Source organism: Platichthys flesus, chromosome 3, assembly GCF_949316205.1.
Source record: "Platichthys flesus chromosome 3, fPlaFle2.1, whole genome shotgun sequence".
In the NCBI taxonomy this organism is placed as follows: Eukaryota; Metazoa; Chordata; class Actinopteri; order Pleuronectiformes; family Pleuronectidae; genus Platichthys; species Platichthys flesus.
This window is the reverse complement of record NC_084947.1, coordinates 11,674,278-11,691,693: the sequence shown is the minus strand read 5'-3', so window position 1 is coordinate 11,691,693 and position 17,416 is coordinate 11,674,278. Positions and strand designations below refer to the sequence as shown.

Genomic DNA, 17,416 nt, shown 5'->3' with positions numbered 1-17,416 from the left:
TTAAACCCCACCCAGATGGTCTCTTAGCGAAACTCAATTAATCTATTTGCTGCAACGAAAAAAAAAAAAAGAATCAAGGTCACATCACATAGGTATTGAGCAGTCGATTGAAACCTAACTAAGTGGTCCACTTAGGCCGTTTAAATGGGGACATGCCAGTGACTCTCTGCTTAATTGTATGTTATGTGTTTGTTTAAATTCAGCCTGTGAAGTCTCGTCTCATCTTTTCTGAGCTACCAGACAGGAAAATAAATTAGTAAATCAGAGCCCTGATGAAGTGCATGAAAATGTGTCATCGAAAGAAAAACTGTAAATTGTTCCAGCAGAATTAATGTTAGCTGTCCAGGGACCTGCCTGACTCGACCCAGTTTTGTAGCTTGGGGAGCCATTCAACCTGTGCCTGTAATGAAGGGCAAACCCATTAGTTCTCTATAGAGACACGCAGCTACAAGTTGGTAACATGTTAACCTGTCAATTGATGGTGTTTAATCTTGTTTCAGGTAGAGTTCCCCTCCCCCTTTGACCCATGCTCTGACCGAATGTATCTTGGTGTAGGGTTAAAACAATATCATATCACAAAACCATCATAATTAACATTCCATCTACTAACATGCACATTTTTATTCATGTTATATTTTGTTGGTTGCTCAGGAAAAATGTATAATCCCTGTTAAATGTGCTGCACTTATCCTGTATAACATCTTTATTTTAGATTTACATTTCAACAAAAGATTAGAACATAAAGCCCCCCAGGGTCAACAGAGATGTTGTCGTAAAGAATGTGAAGATTTGTATTACTAATGCAAAATATCAACTGAGGAAAGTAAGGGCCCTAGGGTTTGTTCAGTTATATTACCTGATCTAATGGCCCTGATTTGGAGAAGGTCCCTCTTCAAAAAACGATGTGTGACTTAATTATTACCTTATGTAATGTTTCCATTTGTTTGTTTGTTTGTTGGCGGAATAAAACACAATCTTCTCAATGGATTTCAATGTAATTTTGTGGAGGGCTGGTCCATGAGTCAAGGAACAACCCATTAAAACGTTTTATTTGTACTTCAGAGCCAGGTCAAATGTGAATGCCATTCTAGTTACACACTAGCTAATGGTTAGATCATTTTGCAGTGGGTGTGCCAATATAGGAAAACAAAACAAAACTCATGTACAGTTAAGTATAGTTTATGTATTATGTGTACTGTTCACAAGGGAACTGCCTATAGGAAGAATAAACCACAGGAAATGTAGGAACAAATCCTAAACAGTAAATCGGACTTTTATTTTGCAAGAGAAGACATTCTCAACTACTTCCTTCCCTGGGGTCACGTGGCCTGGTCCTCGCTTGGATACGGGAAAGCGTCGCTCTGCTGGTCGCTACGGAGAGAGAGAGAGAGAGAGTAGAGAGAAAGAGAGAAAGAGAGAAAGGGAGGAATGGTTGTGGTGAAGGGGGAGACTTCCTCATTCACTTTGCCACGCACAGGGTAACTCAGTGTCATGGCCGTCTACGGGAGCCGCTTCTCGGTCGTGTGGGCGACGACTCGGCCAAGTTTGGACGCGTGTCCTCCCCCGAGCAGTCGCTGCTAACGCACCGGCATGACGGACACAGATTAGTTAGCATGCTAGCGAGTTAGCCAGCCGTGCTCAGCATCACACGCACGGAACACAGGTAAGAAACCACTCCCCTCCACAGTCCAGTGTGTAAACGAGGAGTCATCCACCTGTGTGCACCGTCAGTAACTCCGGGGAAAACCCGTGTTTGTTACACAATGTCCGCCACTGCGGCTCATGGCAGGTGTTTGACTAATTCCCTGTGACGGTAATGATGCCGCTCTAATAGGATTGGAGTCCTCTGCTTCCTGTGGTTTGTTTGACAAGTTCCACCGGGCTGTCTGACGGGGGAGGAGCTCCGCTGCGCGTGTGCGTGAGAGAGCGGTGTTTAGCGTGGGAACGCGTAGTTTAATCACACCTCGCGCTGGTCCTTCTTAAGCAAGATATTTGGTCGTAAACTCTGCAGATTCAGTTGCGTTTCCGATGTGTGTAGAGGAGACTTAACTGAAAGACTGTCACCATCACTGCCTGTGTTTATATCTATTGGTTTTATAGTTTTAATATCTCTGGTCTTGTATTTTCAGTTTTATTCTTGGACTTATTATTGACAGATTTTTTAACTTTTATTATTCTTATGCTCTTGTGGTTTAATGCTTGTTGGCTACTGGATGCTTAAATCTATCTATCTATCTATCTATCTATCTATCTATCTATCTATCTATCTATCTATCTATCTATCTATCTATCTATCTATCTATCTTTCTCTCTTTCTTTCTCCCTCTCTCAAAATTTAAAGAACAGGAAAAAATCTTTTAATTTATTATCTTCAGGCATCATCAGACACACATAACAAGTATAAACAATATAGACAGCGTAAACAATACAATATAGACAGTGTATAACTGAATGCAAACAGTCAGTTATATATTGCCTGAAAAGTCTCTGGCAGGAAGCAAATACTTATATATGCCTGCCTATATTCTTATCAAATGAAACAATGAAAAATCATTTGATTGATCTATACAAAGATAGGAGTTTAATTTAAATTGGAATTGTGAAAGTATTTCTGGTTTTATATACTAGCCCAACTGTATTTAGGGGTAATGATACACTTAATATTAACTCTATTGTTACTTTCTCTCTGGAAATTGGTATTTAATGTTTGTATTGCTTTTGTTTGATGGAATTTAACTTATTGAGCTTGGACCAAACTGTTCTGATTTCTTTGAGGTTGCAACAAGGCTTGAGTCTTCGCACTATATCAGCACCACGTACAACAGAGAATGATAAGACATTAATTTGCCTTTAAAGCAGTGCGACTACAATTTGTATCCCAGTTTGATACCTTTTCTTTTCCCTGCGTCTGTGTATAAGTGTGGCTGTAGGTTCCTAGGCAGTCATGGGGAAACTACAGAGCAAGTTTCGCAAGCGGTCTGATATCTACAGGTGATGTTTATTACACTATGTGTCCTTGTTTGAATTACACACCATTTATAACCATGATTTCCATTATTAATTAATTGGAGTATCATTTAAGATGCCACTATGTTCACTGCATCTCCTATATTTTTGGCTGGCAAAAAAATGATTTGGTTACAGATACTATTTTCTTTCACCAGCATTAATAATAAGGAGACATTTTATCAGAACATTATTGGAGTAAATAAAAATGTCTCACATGTCAATATAGGAACATATATATATAGTTTTTTGTGTGCAGGGCATCTCAGGGGGAGAAGGCAGATAATACCTTTGACAGTCAGGTGGTGCAGTATGAACCTGCCCATCAAGGATCCATCAGCACTGTTACAAATCTCAGCCCAGATCTGTGTGTTTCTGGCGGCAGTGATCAGGTAACATATGTATAAGTAGCACATTGTTCACAAGAAATTAAAATTTTAAATCACAGTGTTGATCAATGAATTGCCAATAATTTTATTATGAGCTTTACAAAGTTTCAAGTGACTTTACAATGGTTTTTAAATAGTTACAGTTCAGTTAGATGCCCAATGGAAGAAAGCACGGTTTTAGATGACATAAAAGTATGACAAGCCATTTTAGACAATAGCACATGAGAGTTTTGTGTCGTGAATTGCAGGTTTAAAAAAAATAAATATCTTAACATGTTCTAATTAGTAAGTGTGCTTTGTTTGAGTTCATGCTTCCGCATGTTTCTGTCCCTGTAGGCTGTGGTGGTGTATGACTGGAAACAAGGCCGGATGTGTCAGTCCTTCCAGGGTCACAACCGAGAGGTTACTAAGGTAACGTCAATACTTTGGTTGCGCAAACTGATAAAGGTGTGATGCTGTACAGAGTGGTTACACCTCAAAAATATACGTATCCTCAGGACTCGTTTCCTCTTTATTCTTTCCTCAATCCATCTGGCAGGTGGTGTGTTATCCAGGAAGTACATGGATCTTTAGTGCCTCACGGGACAAAACTGTCCTGATGTGGGACCTAAACCAGGGGGATGAACCTATTCAGGAATTCTGTGGGCATGAGTTGGTGGTCAACGGACTAGCTATCAGCCCTGGTACACATTCTCACACACACATACACTTCTTTGTCTCACAACACAGTCTACTATTAAAACCAGTACATCTTATTTCCCCTTCGTTTTAATGCTGCTTTGTGAACAGAAAACTCTTGGAGGACACTTCATGAATATAAAACTTCTTGTCTTCTTGTATTGGCTGCCTGTCATTGTAGCATCAAATAGAAGTAAATAAATGCAGAAGCAAAACTCTAGGTGACGTTTTAGAAGAAAATTCCAAACATATGTAAACAGAAAGAAGAAGTTTCCCCAACAGGCCTCCTGGTTTCAGTTCTACAGTAATTTGAGATTTGAGAACAGCTATAAGGGCAGAAAGATTACCTCTAAACTAATGTATTAACCTGACACCTGTCGTCTGGTATAATGCAATGACAGATCTATGATTTTTCTAAATCAGCAGCCATAAAGGGGCTAGAATATTAACAGGGGGTCCATATATATGTCCAACATCCATGCACCATTCCTGATTCAATAAGGTTCACATTTATGTCATCCCCTGGTCACTGTTAGCTCTATTGCTTTAAACAAGCATCATCATTGAATATATTTAGAAAATTGTGCCATGTGTACTAAGCTTAAAAAATAAAAAATCTTAACAAATTGTCATATTTTTGGGGGGCACTTTGTCGCTGACTTTATTCTTTCAGATGTTGTTGAAAAAGCAGGCGCCTCTGTTTGAAATTATAGATTTCCTGAGAATTGTTTTGATGGGAGTAAGAACATTTGTTCGAGTTGCTGAATGCAGTTGATGCTTTAATGTGATTGAACTGATCTTAGCATATGGGGCTGTTTGTATTTGTCTTGTAGAGGGAAGAAAGCTATGCACCGGCTCTCGTGACAACTGGATGTGCCTGTGGGACATAGAATCTGCAAAATGCGAACAGAGACACAACATCTCTAGAAACCTGGTGAGAACAATATCATGTGCTTTTGTGCCCACAAATCCTTGTACTTGTTTGTTTCAATTATTCTGGATCACCCATAGCTGTGTACTTGAGCATGTAAGAAAAATAATCAAATCAATAAGCCCAGCAATCTGACTTCTACTTTCCTTGTTCAAGCCCTGCAGGGTTGAATGTTTTTCACTTTCCTCTCTTTGCTGTCCAGGTGACTCATGTGTGTTGGGTGCCAGCCAGCTCCTCTGTAGTCCAGACTTCTGAGGATAAGACCATAAGGTACATAAGAAAGTTTTCAAACAGCAGTTTGTAACAGTTTGGGTCAGGTGTCTTGGTTAAGAGCACGTCCTTACAGATGATGGGACTTAAATAAAACTTGTCATTTATTTAACTTAAACAAACTTCTACCTTACCATGCCCGATTGGACAGCTCCATCTTGTCCTGCATAAAGGGAACCGAAACATTACTCCTGAGTTGTGGTGCAAGGAGGTTCTCACCAAGGTGGGCTACTCGCATAACGTAAAGAAAACAAATAGTAGTCTACTTATTAATCCTGGTATGTAAAAGTAAATCCATATTGTCTTGATACAGAAGCGAGTTCTTTATCACCCTGATTGCACAGGCATTGCTGTTATACACACCATCTGTTGATAAGTAGAAGACTCTGTGGGATATGAATAGTTGCCAAAAGGCAGGGTGTTATCGAGATGACATCACTCAACCTAGTCGGCTCATATTAAGTATTTTCCTTCACAAAGAGATATGAACAGCATTATTTAACAAACAACACCAAGTTTGACACAATCTAAAGGATAGGATCTAAAGGATATGCTGATGATAAGTTATATGTGCAGGAAACTCTGTGAAGTAGAATTTAGGATTGCAACTGATTAAGCATCAATATTGCTGTCATCATACATTAGTGATCGCACACACACTCTCTTACACACAGTGAACCTACTGTTTGTTGGGAGCAGACAGTTGTAACACTGGCAGTCCAGAATCTTTGTTTAAAGTCAGAGAGCTATGTGACAGGTTGCAGTAGTAGGCTACAACTGATATGGTGTCATGTATGAAGAGATCCTAAATTAACTACTTGATTACTGTAATTAAAATGATTTAAAGTCTTTGTATAGCAAGGATTCTGTCCAAAGCTTCTTGATCCATAAAAGTGATTGATCACTGTATCCATGATCCAATGTATTTGAAAATCTTTGATATTCAGCAGAACCTGGTTGCGATCGGATGGAAATATTTAATTCTGCTCTCCCACTATACTTAATTTGATGTCTGCGATGAAACAGCGTTTTCATACTTTAAGTATGTTGTGAACAGCTGCTCATATACACTGCACATGCGTAGTTTCATTTGATTATTCTTACAGTAATGACTTGACTGTGTATGTGTGCAGGGTGTGGGACAGCCGTGCCTGGCAGGTGACCAATACTTTTCCAGCCAAGCAGTACATCCAGACCCACTGTGATGTGTCTAGCAACGGGAACTATATGGTGTCCAGCAGCAATGGCTTTGGAGGACAGGGCTGTGAAGCCACGGTGAGGCCACTTGGAACTGTTGGTTTGGTTCTTGGATGAATAAACATTTTGTTTGGTGTAAAAGCCTGGAGCTACTCAATCAACATCGGTTCTTTAGACTTTAGCAGATGGTCTCCCATAAGCTAGTCCCCCAGTTAGTCAGTTTCCTGCCTAATCTGTATCTTGTGGTAGAAGCAAGAAACAAGAGAGCCAAACATGGCAAAGTTAATCTGGTACAAAGCACTGTTGGACTGACTACCATTGGTTCTATAGAACAGTCCAGTCCACTTCAAATGTTAAACCCAATAAGTAGTTTAGAACATATGACTCACATCGTCATGTTTTACTACACACATTGACAGTTAGTTCAAATATTATTATTTTGTCATTGTTTAGATTCAAAACAAGAATTTAGTTGAGCATTGAATGCCCCACTTTTGACTACTACATAATATTTTCCATAATCTTTATTTTTATTATTTTATGGCAAGTATAATTTTGAATGTTTTTTAGTCCTTCTATATATATTTATATGTATATTGATGAGATCTGATTTCAGGTAACTCACCTATCCACTAAGTTGACCTCGTGAATGTATCCACTGTTATGTAGATATTTTTTTTAACTTCTAACACAATGATTTGTTCTCAGTGGAGTTGTGTCTGTGTTATTAGCTCTGGGACCTGCGGCAGCCTGGCTGTAAGGTTGTAGAGTACAGAGGTCACGTTCAAACCACAGCCTCCTGTGTTTTTCTACCTACGCCTCCTGGTGGCACCGCTCAGGTAGTAACATCCTCCCATGACAGCTCCATCAAGATCTGGGATCAGAACACAGCAGGTAACAGCCCCAATTGGATGAGAACATGTACAAACAGAGAGATGAATGCAAAGACACATATAGGCACAGATGCAGAAACGGTTTGAACTTTTTTACACCGACTCTCCTCCCACCCTCCTTCTCCCGTCTCTACTGTTCAGTTTGTTTAGGGACGTTGTCTATGGATGGTGCTGGTCCACTGGTTTCCCTGGCCCCAAGTGACTCCACCAATCTGCTGTGTGCCAGCTTCAGCAACGGCATCAACCATATCCAGGTGGGCCAGGGATCAAGCCAGGCTCAGGGTTCTACAGCAGGTTCAGGTGGAGCTGGTGGCCTCGACCTTAAAGTCGTTGCACGTTTCTGAGAGTCCGGTAGAGCCTGGTGTGACTCAGTAAACCTCACCTGTGACCTTTCAGTGACTCAGCAAGCAATAGAACGGATTTTTTTTTTTTTTATATCATTTTACACACTGTATTTCTATAGACACATTTGCTTTATTAGACTGCCATACAGTGAAGAATGACAGAGGAGATCAGCAAGAACTTGAGGGAATAAAAATGACTTATAGAAGATCCACCTTTTATTTAGCAGAGCCATGTGCATGTCCAGCACATGATCTGTTTGGAGACAGTGAACTCCAGAGTCATCATGCTTGGACTGACGCCTTCGTGGACCAAGTCAGAGGAACCAGGATTTACTCAGTTTATACACTACTACAGCTAGGTGGCACTGAGGAGATGCTTTATTCACATGTATTGATTTGTATTGAGAGTTTCAGTTGAAAATTTGGCAGCAGGAGTATCAGCTGTGTGTTAAGGACTTCTACTAAGCCAAATAGAATTTGCCATAGTATAGAATTACTTTTTTCCAATATCAGATTTAATAAGTGCTGTCAGATTTACAGTCTTGTCTATCAAGTGGAAAGTTGTTTTTATGACCAAAACATAGTAAAGAGGAACACGTCAATGTTATTGATTAGTTTGTGCTCTAGATTGAAGTCCAGTGTTAGGCCAAATGACTCCATATGACACAGGTCTGTATAAACATACTTTATTTTTAGGTAGATATTACTCAATCATTTTTAGGATACAGATTCTAATATTTGTAAACTGAAACTGCTGATAGTTGATGTGCTGGTATCCAACATGTATTTAAGATAGAAAATTACTATGCAATATACCATAGTGATTCCCTTTTTGATAAAACACAGTTTGAATAAACGTGTAAATAAAAAAACTGCAACCAGCAGTTATTGAAGATATTGTTTGACAAGGTCTTCTGTGCTATTTACAAAATGCATTGAATATGAATTCTGTCAGAATAAAAAAATCCAGACCTAAACGGTTCAGTAAGAGAATGCTATTGCTAAAGAAGCCTTAAGTGAAGGAATTTGGCCAGTTCTAAATGAAACTATAATTGTCAGGGCATGAGTGAAAAGACTCGGGCACTACAAGTGTAACTTTAATACTGATTATTACAGATGTTAACATCTGGTTGAGTATCTACTGTGTATTGTTTTCATTACATGTAGATGAGTTATAGAAATAAAAAGTCACAGATCAGAGGAAAATCTTAAGAGTTGCAATAGGAAAACTCTACTGTGATGTGTCGCTTGTGATGTCATGTGGCTTAGGAGTCCACATTCAATGATTAATTATTTTTCTATAATGTAAGGAACTCTAATAGCTATAGGAAACTGAGGGTGATCACACATTTCATTTATTACAATCACAAATCATCATTAGCTGATTCCGTTGTATCTGTTGTTATTTGGTACATTATACTAAGCAATAAATAAGACGGGGGAAATTTAAGTTGTCTGTTCTTATCAGCACAGATCTTTTTATTATAGTTAAAGTATAGTTAATATGCCGTTAATATACAGTATCTGTACATATTTGTAATTTTATATAAATGCTTTATTTATAAAAATAATACAGTAATAAAAAGCTACAGGTAAATTACACTAATCGGTCACAAGATTAAAACCACTATCTTATCATTGTGGCACCGGCCAAGGGTCAGTGTGTGTTTGGCAGCGAGTCAATAGTCACTTCATTGAGATTGAGGTGTTTGAAGCAGGAAAAACAAGACGATCAGAACAACTTTAATCAGGGTCAGATTGTGAAGGCTGGACGAGTGGGTCAGATCTTCTCAGAGTATTGTGTGTGTTTACAGTGGTCAGTATCTATCGTATAAAATAACCAGTGAATCTGTGGCATTGGCACTCAAGGCCCCAGCAAAGGCCGACCCATGCAGTCCAGTTTCAAAGAAGAGCAGTAGTTAGTGAAATATTTGGGGGGGTTTTCTCTTCAAGTAAGAATTTGCTTTTATAACATAACTACCATCAGATTTGAATGAACACAAAAGATCAAGCCCTACCAATTCAATCTGTCATCTTACATTGGTTTCAGTGGAACCCCTCTGACTCTGGTGTACTTGTATTTGACTGATGCCACATTTGGATAATTTTCTATGCCCATTCTTTATTGTTACAATATAAAAAAATACATAGACTCCATGTAGGGAAATCACATCTGCATAGAATTATTAATGAATCAGAAAGCAGAAGACTCATATTGTTTAATTTATTCAAATCTGGACCTCATTTTCCCTCTGCCACAAAAACAAACCACATACCCATCAACAGGTTTTCATTAAGACTCAGACACAAAGTAGACATCAGCAGGCAGAACAGTTTGGCGGTCGCCACATCATTGAAGTACAGAAATATTCAGATATTTTATTAAAAAAAAGAGCTAAAAACGTTGTTGAATAAATGATAACATCTATCCTTGTCCAAACAAATTTTATATGACAATTGCCTTAAATTAATGAAATATATATACAATATTGGCACAGCATGAAATAAAAAGCTAAGTGGAATAAGTAGGATACAGTCCATTAAATTAACGCAAGTACAAATCATTCAGATGACCTTAAAACAATAAATATATGAACATAGCATTCAGTCCAGAGCTGAGAAACTAATAGAAACATGTGCTGGAATTTTCAGTATCTGAATGATAACAGTGAGTTGTAATACATGAGCTAGTGGCAACTTAAAGTATTCAGTTTTTCTTCCATGATGTTTGAACGGAGGGTTACGGCCTCAATCTTTGACCTGGGTGTTAACGAGCTGGTTCTTGTCTCAGAAACGAATTCTTTGTTGTGCTAGAAATAATAAAAACTGTGTGAGAGAACTTTTTGGGTCTTTTTATCGTCTCTTAAACAGTTTTGATATCTCCAAATCCTGAATACTATTGAGGTTCTGTACAAACCACTACTTTAGAGCAGTGCCCTTGGAAACACTGGGTACAACCATCATTCAACAACACCCATGAGTACTCATAATCACTGAACACCTTCATAGATCACAGGTTCGGTCCATAGTTAAACATACACAGGTCATTGGCTACAGACTGTTGGCGCAACCACACACTACAAAGTGACCAGGCTCAAGCCTCTCTCTCAGGTCAGGTTCTCCTCTTCAAAATAAGATCTTAGGAACAAAAACAACATTCAGTTGAGTCAACATGTTTGATAATAATCAACTTGACTGATGATGGAATGAGAAGAATTCCGAGGGCTGACGGTCTTGTACATGTGAGTTTGGTCTGAACTGTACATATGCGACAGTACAGGAAAATAAAGACTGAATAAAAAAACAAACCCCTATTTAACATCCGACTAATTCATCACATCACAAAAATCACATTTCCGGGGGGCTCTCTACCTAGGCAGTCACAACATTTACATCATGAAACATAACGTTATAGGCATCAAAGCAGCATGCAATAAAATCCCAGATTACTTTGGCTAGTATGGAGATACCTGGGGTGGTTTACTGCAGGGGACAACTGGACGTGTTTGTGTTATAATGAGAACCTACAAACAAGTGATTCACAGTAAGATAACATGCGTTCAAATGTTTCTCTCTTTAAGAAAGAATCTTACTGGCAAGTAACCTTAATGCCACAGTGTAATGACAACCAGAAGCTGGATTCAACACATGAAAAATCTAATGTATGGTAAATATCAGGATATGCTGAGAAAAGCCAAAGCTCATGTCTGTACCTCGTTTTACAGCGATGCAACACCCTCCATCTCCCAAAAACGATCTTACCATTGCACCCATACATCCTAATCCCACAGCACCTCACATATACTAATATTTAATAAAGCGTTTGTTAATCTGAGTGTCGAGATGATAAATATGTTTTCTCTACTTTCAAAAGTGGCGTCATGTGGCAGCTGGTGAGATCATCCTGTGACGTCACTGACGCGTGTTCATCTCCGGTCCGTCAAGAGACACCGGACAACATTTGTTTATTCTCCCCCAGTTGCACAGCATTAGAGTAATTTGTATAAAAGCACATGTTTACAGAGTGCAGATTCTATACATTTATATAAAGTGTGCATGAGGGAGTAAGGATGAAGATGATAAGAGATGGTGGATGGAGAGCAAAACAATACAAAAAACAGGGCAGTCTCTTAGGAAAATGCAGGATGAGAAATATCAAAAATAACGGCAGATGTAGGATTTATAAACAGGCCCATCAAGCTAAAACGAAGGCTACACTAACACACAGCAGACACATGGCTCAAGCTGTTTTTAACAATGATATACTGTGTAGATCATTAAAATGTTAATGAGAAATTATCATATAGGAGGGATATCATGATTTTTATAGAATAAAGTACATTGCTTCTACAGCAGGGTCAAGTGGAGTTTTCCAATACAAGTGGGGTTTTGCCCACATCAAATTCGTTAGACCTTAATCTGTAATCAAGTTACGAAATTGATCCCGACTAAGAATCCAATCCTACAAGATGAATTTCATTTCAAGCCAGTGTGAAGAATGACTAATACACTTTTTTCTAAACAACTTCTATGGATAATCTGATCGTGGATTCACACATCATATATAAAAAATGCTATTTCCCTATTTAAATGTTAGAGCTGCAGTACGGTAGATCTATGCCAGGACTGAAATGATGAATGAAACACTTGACTTGGTCTTAACCTCAGATATAAATCAAACTTTACAATATCAGCGCGCTGCAAAAACACAAGCATCGTTAAAATACCGAGACAGATTTGCAACCGTGTGAAAAAACGGTTCCCGTGACTCAATGAGACAAAGACATGATTTTAATAAACTTGGTCTCATTTCCAAATCTATGTGTTGGTTGAGTCCCTGAGATATTGCTGTCTGTCTGCATCTCTCCCAGTCTGATGGCTACTCGTTGATACAGTGCTTTCCCATTTCACAAGCTTGACACACACACACACACACTTGCACACGTAGGTCGTCCCATTCATACAAGAAAAGGAGGTCCTGATGTCAACTACTGTCACTACACAACTGTGACTTCATGAAACAGACTACATCTACATGATTCCAACAATCTATACGGAAATGGAATAAATAAATCTTACTATGACAACTATCCACCACCTTGAGGATTTTTTACATATCAGAAATACAGGTTTTGTATCCGTCCCCTGCATCACACACCCAACCCCTCTCCTACATCAGTACTTTCAAACATGTTTGTGGATGAACCCGTGAAAGAATTGTAAACTCCAGGTTATTCACAAGGATACATAATACAAAAGAGATGCTTATTCTCCCCCTTTGAAGTTACTTTAAAGGAGCAGAGGTGTAGAATTAGGGCAGAAATGAGAAAAGCATGGATCTCAGATAATCGATGAAGCTGACACATTTGGAAGCTTCAAAAAAGACCAAATAAAAAACGTATTTGTTTGATTTGAGTGAGATCCGGGTTACCTGTCCACACCTCTGAGGATGTTTTTGGGCTTTTTGCTAATAAAATCAACTCATGCCTTTTAAATACGGTTTTAGTTTTGTCCCCCTTCTGACAATAGAGACGTAAATACCCCCGAAGTTGTGTTGCTGGAGATGTCTGCAGGCATTATTACAATAAACCCTCCCTCCCCTCCCATCTGCCCCGCTGCCTGAGTCTACTGATCGGCAGTGCGTTCCAGGCTGTCGATCACACGGGTCAGCCTGATGTTGAGGAGCCGGATCTGAGTGTCCAAGTGGTCAATCTTCTCTTCCAGTGAACCTGCCCCGCCCCCCCGACGCCAGTACGCCCCCACGGGCCCCGTCATGAAGTACACCGCCATGATGAAGCACAGCGGCAGCACGGCGCGCTCCGGGTCGCCCTCAAACTTCTGCAGGATGTAGAGGCAGGACAGGGCGAAGAGCGTGACGCGAGCTAGCCAGAAAAAGCGTCCGAACACGGCGTGCAGCAGGTAGAAGAACCCCCCCAGGAACATGGAGAGGAACCAGTAGGCCACGAGCACAGCAGCCACCAGGAGCAGGGCGCGTGCCGGAGAGTTGGTGAGAGATGTGACGCTGAAGTAGTGGCTGAGGTTCGAGGCTGCAGAGGAAAGAGAGAGCCCACAGGAAGTAAAAAACCAAGTTAATAAGTGAAAAAAACGTTTGTGCAAAAGAACGGTTATGAATGAATATAACGCCTTACAGTCGATTCCCATCACATCCAGCAGATCTGACCAGATCTTCCAGATGGTGTCCAGAAAAGAGTCGACTCCATGGACAAACCGCTCCGTTGCTTTGGAGAAAAACTATAGAAAGAAAGAAATGAAGGATTAAGGCTATGATGTATAATCATCCGGCTAAAAGTTGATTCTAGATCTGTTGTATATCTTTTAGAATGATTCACAACAATGTCACAGAAACAAACTTAGTGAAAGTAAGAGGATGGAGAATACACACGAGTGTTGTTCCAGCTAAATTAAAGCCCCACACAAAACAAATATTAAATGTTTTGTATTTGAATGTGCTTCAGTGTATTATATGTTATACCTCCTCAATGTGTTTGCATAAACGGACTTTATATTCCATCAATGGAGCAGGAAACAAAGTCTCATCACGTGTTCAGCCAAACATCAACTGTCACTTTTTTTGTTTAGGCGCCAGAAAGTTACGTGCGATGTAACAACTTGAGGAAGTGCAGCCGAACCAATGAGATCACACGTGGGCTCATGTTTGACTTTAACAGGAACTGATCTGGAATAAGCAGTCGATGTTATGTTACGGTCTGGATTCATTGAGGCTAACGTGTGTGAGGTGGCATCACTCGATAGACAGAGAACAATGAAAGAGAAGAGCCTCCTCCTTGATGCACATGGAAGTAAAACCCAGTTCAACACCTCACATTCACTCTTCCGGTAGACTCGCGTCACCTGACACCCTCTGTAGCCGGATCAAAGATTGGATAACGGGCTAATTTTTCAAAATGGCAACCGTGAAATTGTACAGCCAGGCCCGGGCGCGCTTGTTTCCTGTTCAGCCCCCCGTAAATCCCCCCCTCCCCGGGTGCTCCTGGATCCCACCCGGCCGCTGCTGCCCCCGCATCCCGCACTGACCTTGTACAGCCCCCTGATGTTCTCCTCTCCGAACACGCTGCTCAGGGTCTGGTAGATGCCGTTCGCCGCCCGGCGGAAGCTGTTCTGGTTGCTGGTCCGACTCCGGGCCGCCTCGCCCGTGCTGCACAGCAGAGAGGCGGAAAGCACCAGGAACACAACGAGGAAGCGGATTCCCTTCATGGCGCCGTGGAGCCGCGGGTGTCGAGCGACGGGCTGGTGTGAGAACGAGTCGGGTGGACGGAGGGTAACGCGGGGAGGAAGCTGCCCGGAGGTGGAGGATGACACACACACTGGCTGTGATGGTGGAAGAGAGCCCGTGTTGACTTCACGGACACCGCGGAAACTCGAGTTCCCGTGTCCCCGTGTTGGCTCGTGGGTGTGACTGTGGATGAGATTGTGCTTGATTGTTTAACAAACAGTTACACACATCAAATATGCCTATGAAGTGCCGCTCTCAACAATGTTGATAGTAGATGTTTAACTAGTGTGTTTCATCTAAATTGTACAAATATTTTCTTCACCCTAGAAAGGGGCCTTTATATTTAAATATTTTATATTTAAAGTATTAAAGTCCTGTCTACGGAGATCGCCATGTTTTTTTACAGTAGCCCAAACTGGACAAACTAAACACTTTGTGAGTTTTTATGACAACTACCACAGGTTCTCTGTCATGTTTGGTATGGGAGGGTGAGGTGAGCCTTACTCAGCTGCAACATGCGACTTCACCACACAATTCTACACACTGAACCTTTAAATGACTGATATGAGAAATGATCACAGACCTTTATGTGTGATCAAGTTAAGAAATTGATCCCATGTTAAAATTTCAATGTGACAAGTTCCATTTACCCTGCATAATATCAGAACAATCAATTGAATATCACAATTGATTATGATTTGTGTAGTTGTTGATTTATTTGCAAAATACAGTGATCATTTCTTTTGACTTAAAGTGTACAGATTGTTGCCGCTACACGTTTAAACTCGGTATCATCAAAGTCTTTATATCATCAAAAAACCTTGTTCCAATCCATTTACTCTTTATCTAGAATTTTTCCGATTATCTTTGAATGCACCACTCCTCTTCGCATGAATGTCATGCGGGTGAGGCTCATGTGAAGCTCGCTGCTGCCCCCCATCGGTCAGTATTACGTAGTGTCCCTTTTCTCCCTGGTGTCACTTTTCGGAATTAACACCATTTTGTCAAATTAAATCAAAGACCAATCATGAGAGCTCTCATTAATCACAATTTAACAACCTTGTATAAAAGTAGCAGGAGGAAGTAGGGAGGACATGTAAATACGGACAAGAGGAGATGAGAGTAAAGGCTGAAAACAGAGAGTTGTTGTTGATACAGAAACAAGCAAGTTACTGAAATCATGTAATCACAGGAACGTGAGGATCCAGAGGTTTATCTCAGTCAATCAGAATCAGGCTTTATTGCCAAGCAGGTTTACACATACAAGGGATTTTGCTGTGGTATATTTGTGCAAGTATAAGTGTTTAAAAATATATAAAAATAGGAAACTGAATTTAAATATGTAAAATACTATAAGCACCACTGTAGGGATTGTGCAATAAGTTGTAAGAACCCTTTTTGCCCAGTTTAACTAAACAGTGAATGCATGGGTTGAGGAGCATCTGTCACATTCCATACACCCACTAGATGGTAGGATTGCACCTCAACAACTGTTAGAAAAGTGTAAGACTTTTCATTGCACGGATCCACTCAGAATAATAAATATTAAATATAGCGGCATTAGCTAACGCAGTATATTATTATAGTATTAGTATGTGACTATCCACATACACATTTGATATATATATATATATATATACATGCTATTAAACTATGAATACATGTTAAGTATTTGCAGTGTCACTCACGTCACTTCCGTATGTGTGATGGTAGCTAACATGCAAAGGTGATACAGGTTTTGAAAACGTCACGTGATGAGACAGTAGGTGAGTGTGGTTGCCTAGTTACACTCTCTTCCTTCTGTGTTTTCTGTGCGCAACTTTATCCGGTATCCAGGCAACGACGCACGCAGAGAGCAGACAGGAGAGCGAGTGAAGTGGAGGAATGTTTGTAAACATGTTTTTAAACATGTTTGTAAACTCTGGACCGACTCTAACATGTTTGTGAGGTGGAGTTTAGTTCAGCTACATGTTGATTTTTAAGACAGGAAGTTAAACATGTATGGACGAGCTCCCCGAATGACCTCCACGACACCAGGCGGCTCCTCAGCCACGGTCGGGCCCGGGTCGTACGATGTCGCCCGGAGTCCCAGAACATCAGGTAGGACACGAGGTTCTCATTCTATACGGACAAGTTCTGCTGCTTCTATATCTACATATATGATCAATAATAAACGTAGCTAGCTTTATATTAAAGTAATACGTGAACTGTGTGACCACACTTGTATTAATTTTTTCCTTTTATATTTATCATGAAGGAGGTTACAAAGTTGAACATATACATTTAACCCTACTATATATATATATGCATATATATATATACAGAATATGCGTGTGTATGTACACATTGATATCCACATATACGTACAATATACAATTTTGATGATGTGCAGACATTTTAAACTATGAGGATCTATAGAACTTCGTATTCTTAGCTTGTTTATATGAATATAT

At 40.0% G+C, this 17,416-nt stretch overlaps 3 protein-coding genes across 4 annotated transcripts in view; 2 read left to right on the top strand and 1 right to left on the bottom strand.

Annotated features, from left to right (window-relative positions):
- The first annotated feature begins 1,361 nt into the window (after positions 1-1,361).
- On the top strand, positions 1,362-9,823 carry wdr31 (WD repeat domain 31). 2 transcript variants are annotated; one of them, XM_062381857.1, is made up of 10 exons: positions 1,362-1,663; positions 2,931-2,991; positions 3,266-3,398; positions 3,732-3,806; positions 3,934-4,078; positions 4,907-5,007; positions 5,207-5,274; positions 6,408-6,549; positions 7,203-7,365; positions 7,506-9,823. In XM_062381857.1, the coding sequence occupies exons 2-10, from the start codon at positions 2,945-2,947 to the stop codon at positions 7,706-7,708; spliced, it is 1,077 nt and encodes a 358-aa protein (XP_062237841.1). In that variant the 5' UTR covers positions 1,362-1,663; positions 2,931-2,944; the 3' UTR covers positions 7,709-9,823. The 2 variants fall into 2 exon arrangements, with proteins under 2 accessions (XP_062237841.1, XP_062237840.1); XM_062381856.1 differs by having other exon boundaries at positions 2,920-2,991.
- Positions 9,824-10,093: 270 nt separating this feature from the next.
- On the bottom strand, positions 10,094-15,082 carry bri3bp (bri3 binding protein). Its single transcript, XM_062381858.1, has 3 exons — positions 14,765-15,082; positions 13,858-13,960; positions 10,094-13,755 (listed from the first exon to the last, which is right to left on the bottom strand). Exons 1-3 carry the CDS (start codon positions 14,942-14,944, stop codon positions 13,334-13,336), a joined length of 705 nt encoding a protein of 234 aa, XP_062237842.1. The 5' UTR covers positions 14,945-15,082; the 3' UTR covers positions 10,094-13,333.
- A 1,660-nt stretch (positions 15,083-16,742) lies between these two features.
- Positions 16,743-17,416, top strand: part of stpg2 (sperm-tail PG-rich repeat containing 2) — a 54,727-nt gene continuing 54,053 nt past the window's right edge. Inside the window, exon 1 of the mRNA XM_062382191.1 lies at positions 16,743-17,063. Coding sequence (XP_062238175.1) covers positions 16,961-17,063 — 103 coding nt within the window. The 5' untranslated portion in view covers positions 16,743-16,960. The remainder of the gene's footprint in view (positions 17,064-17,416) is intronic.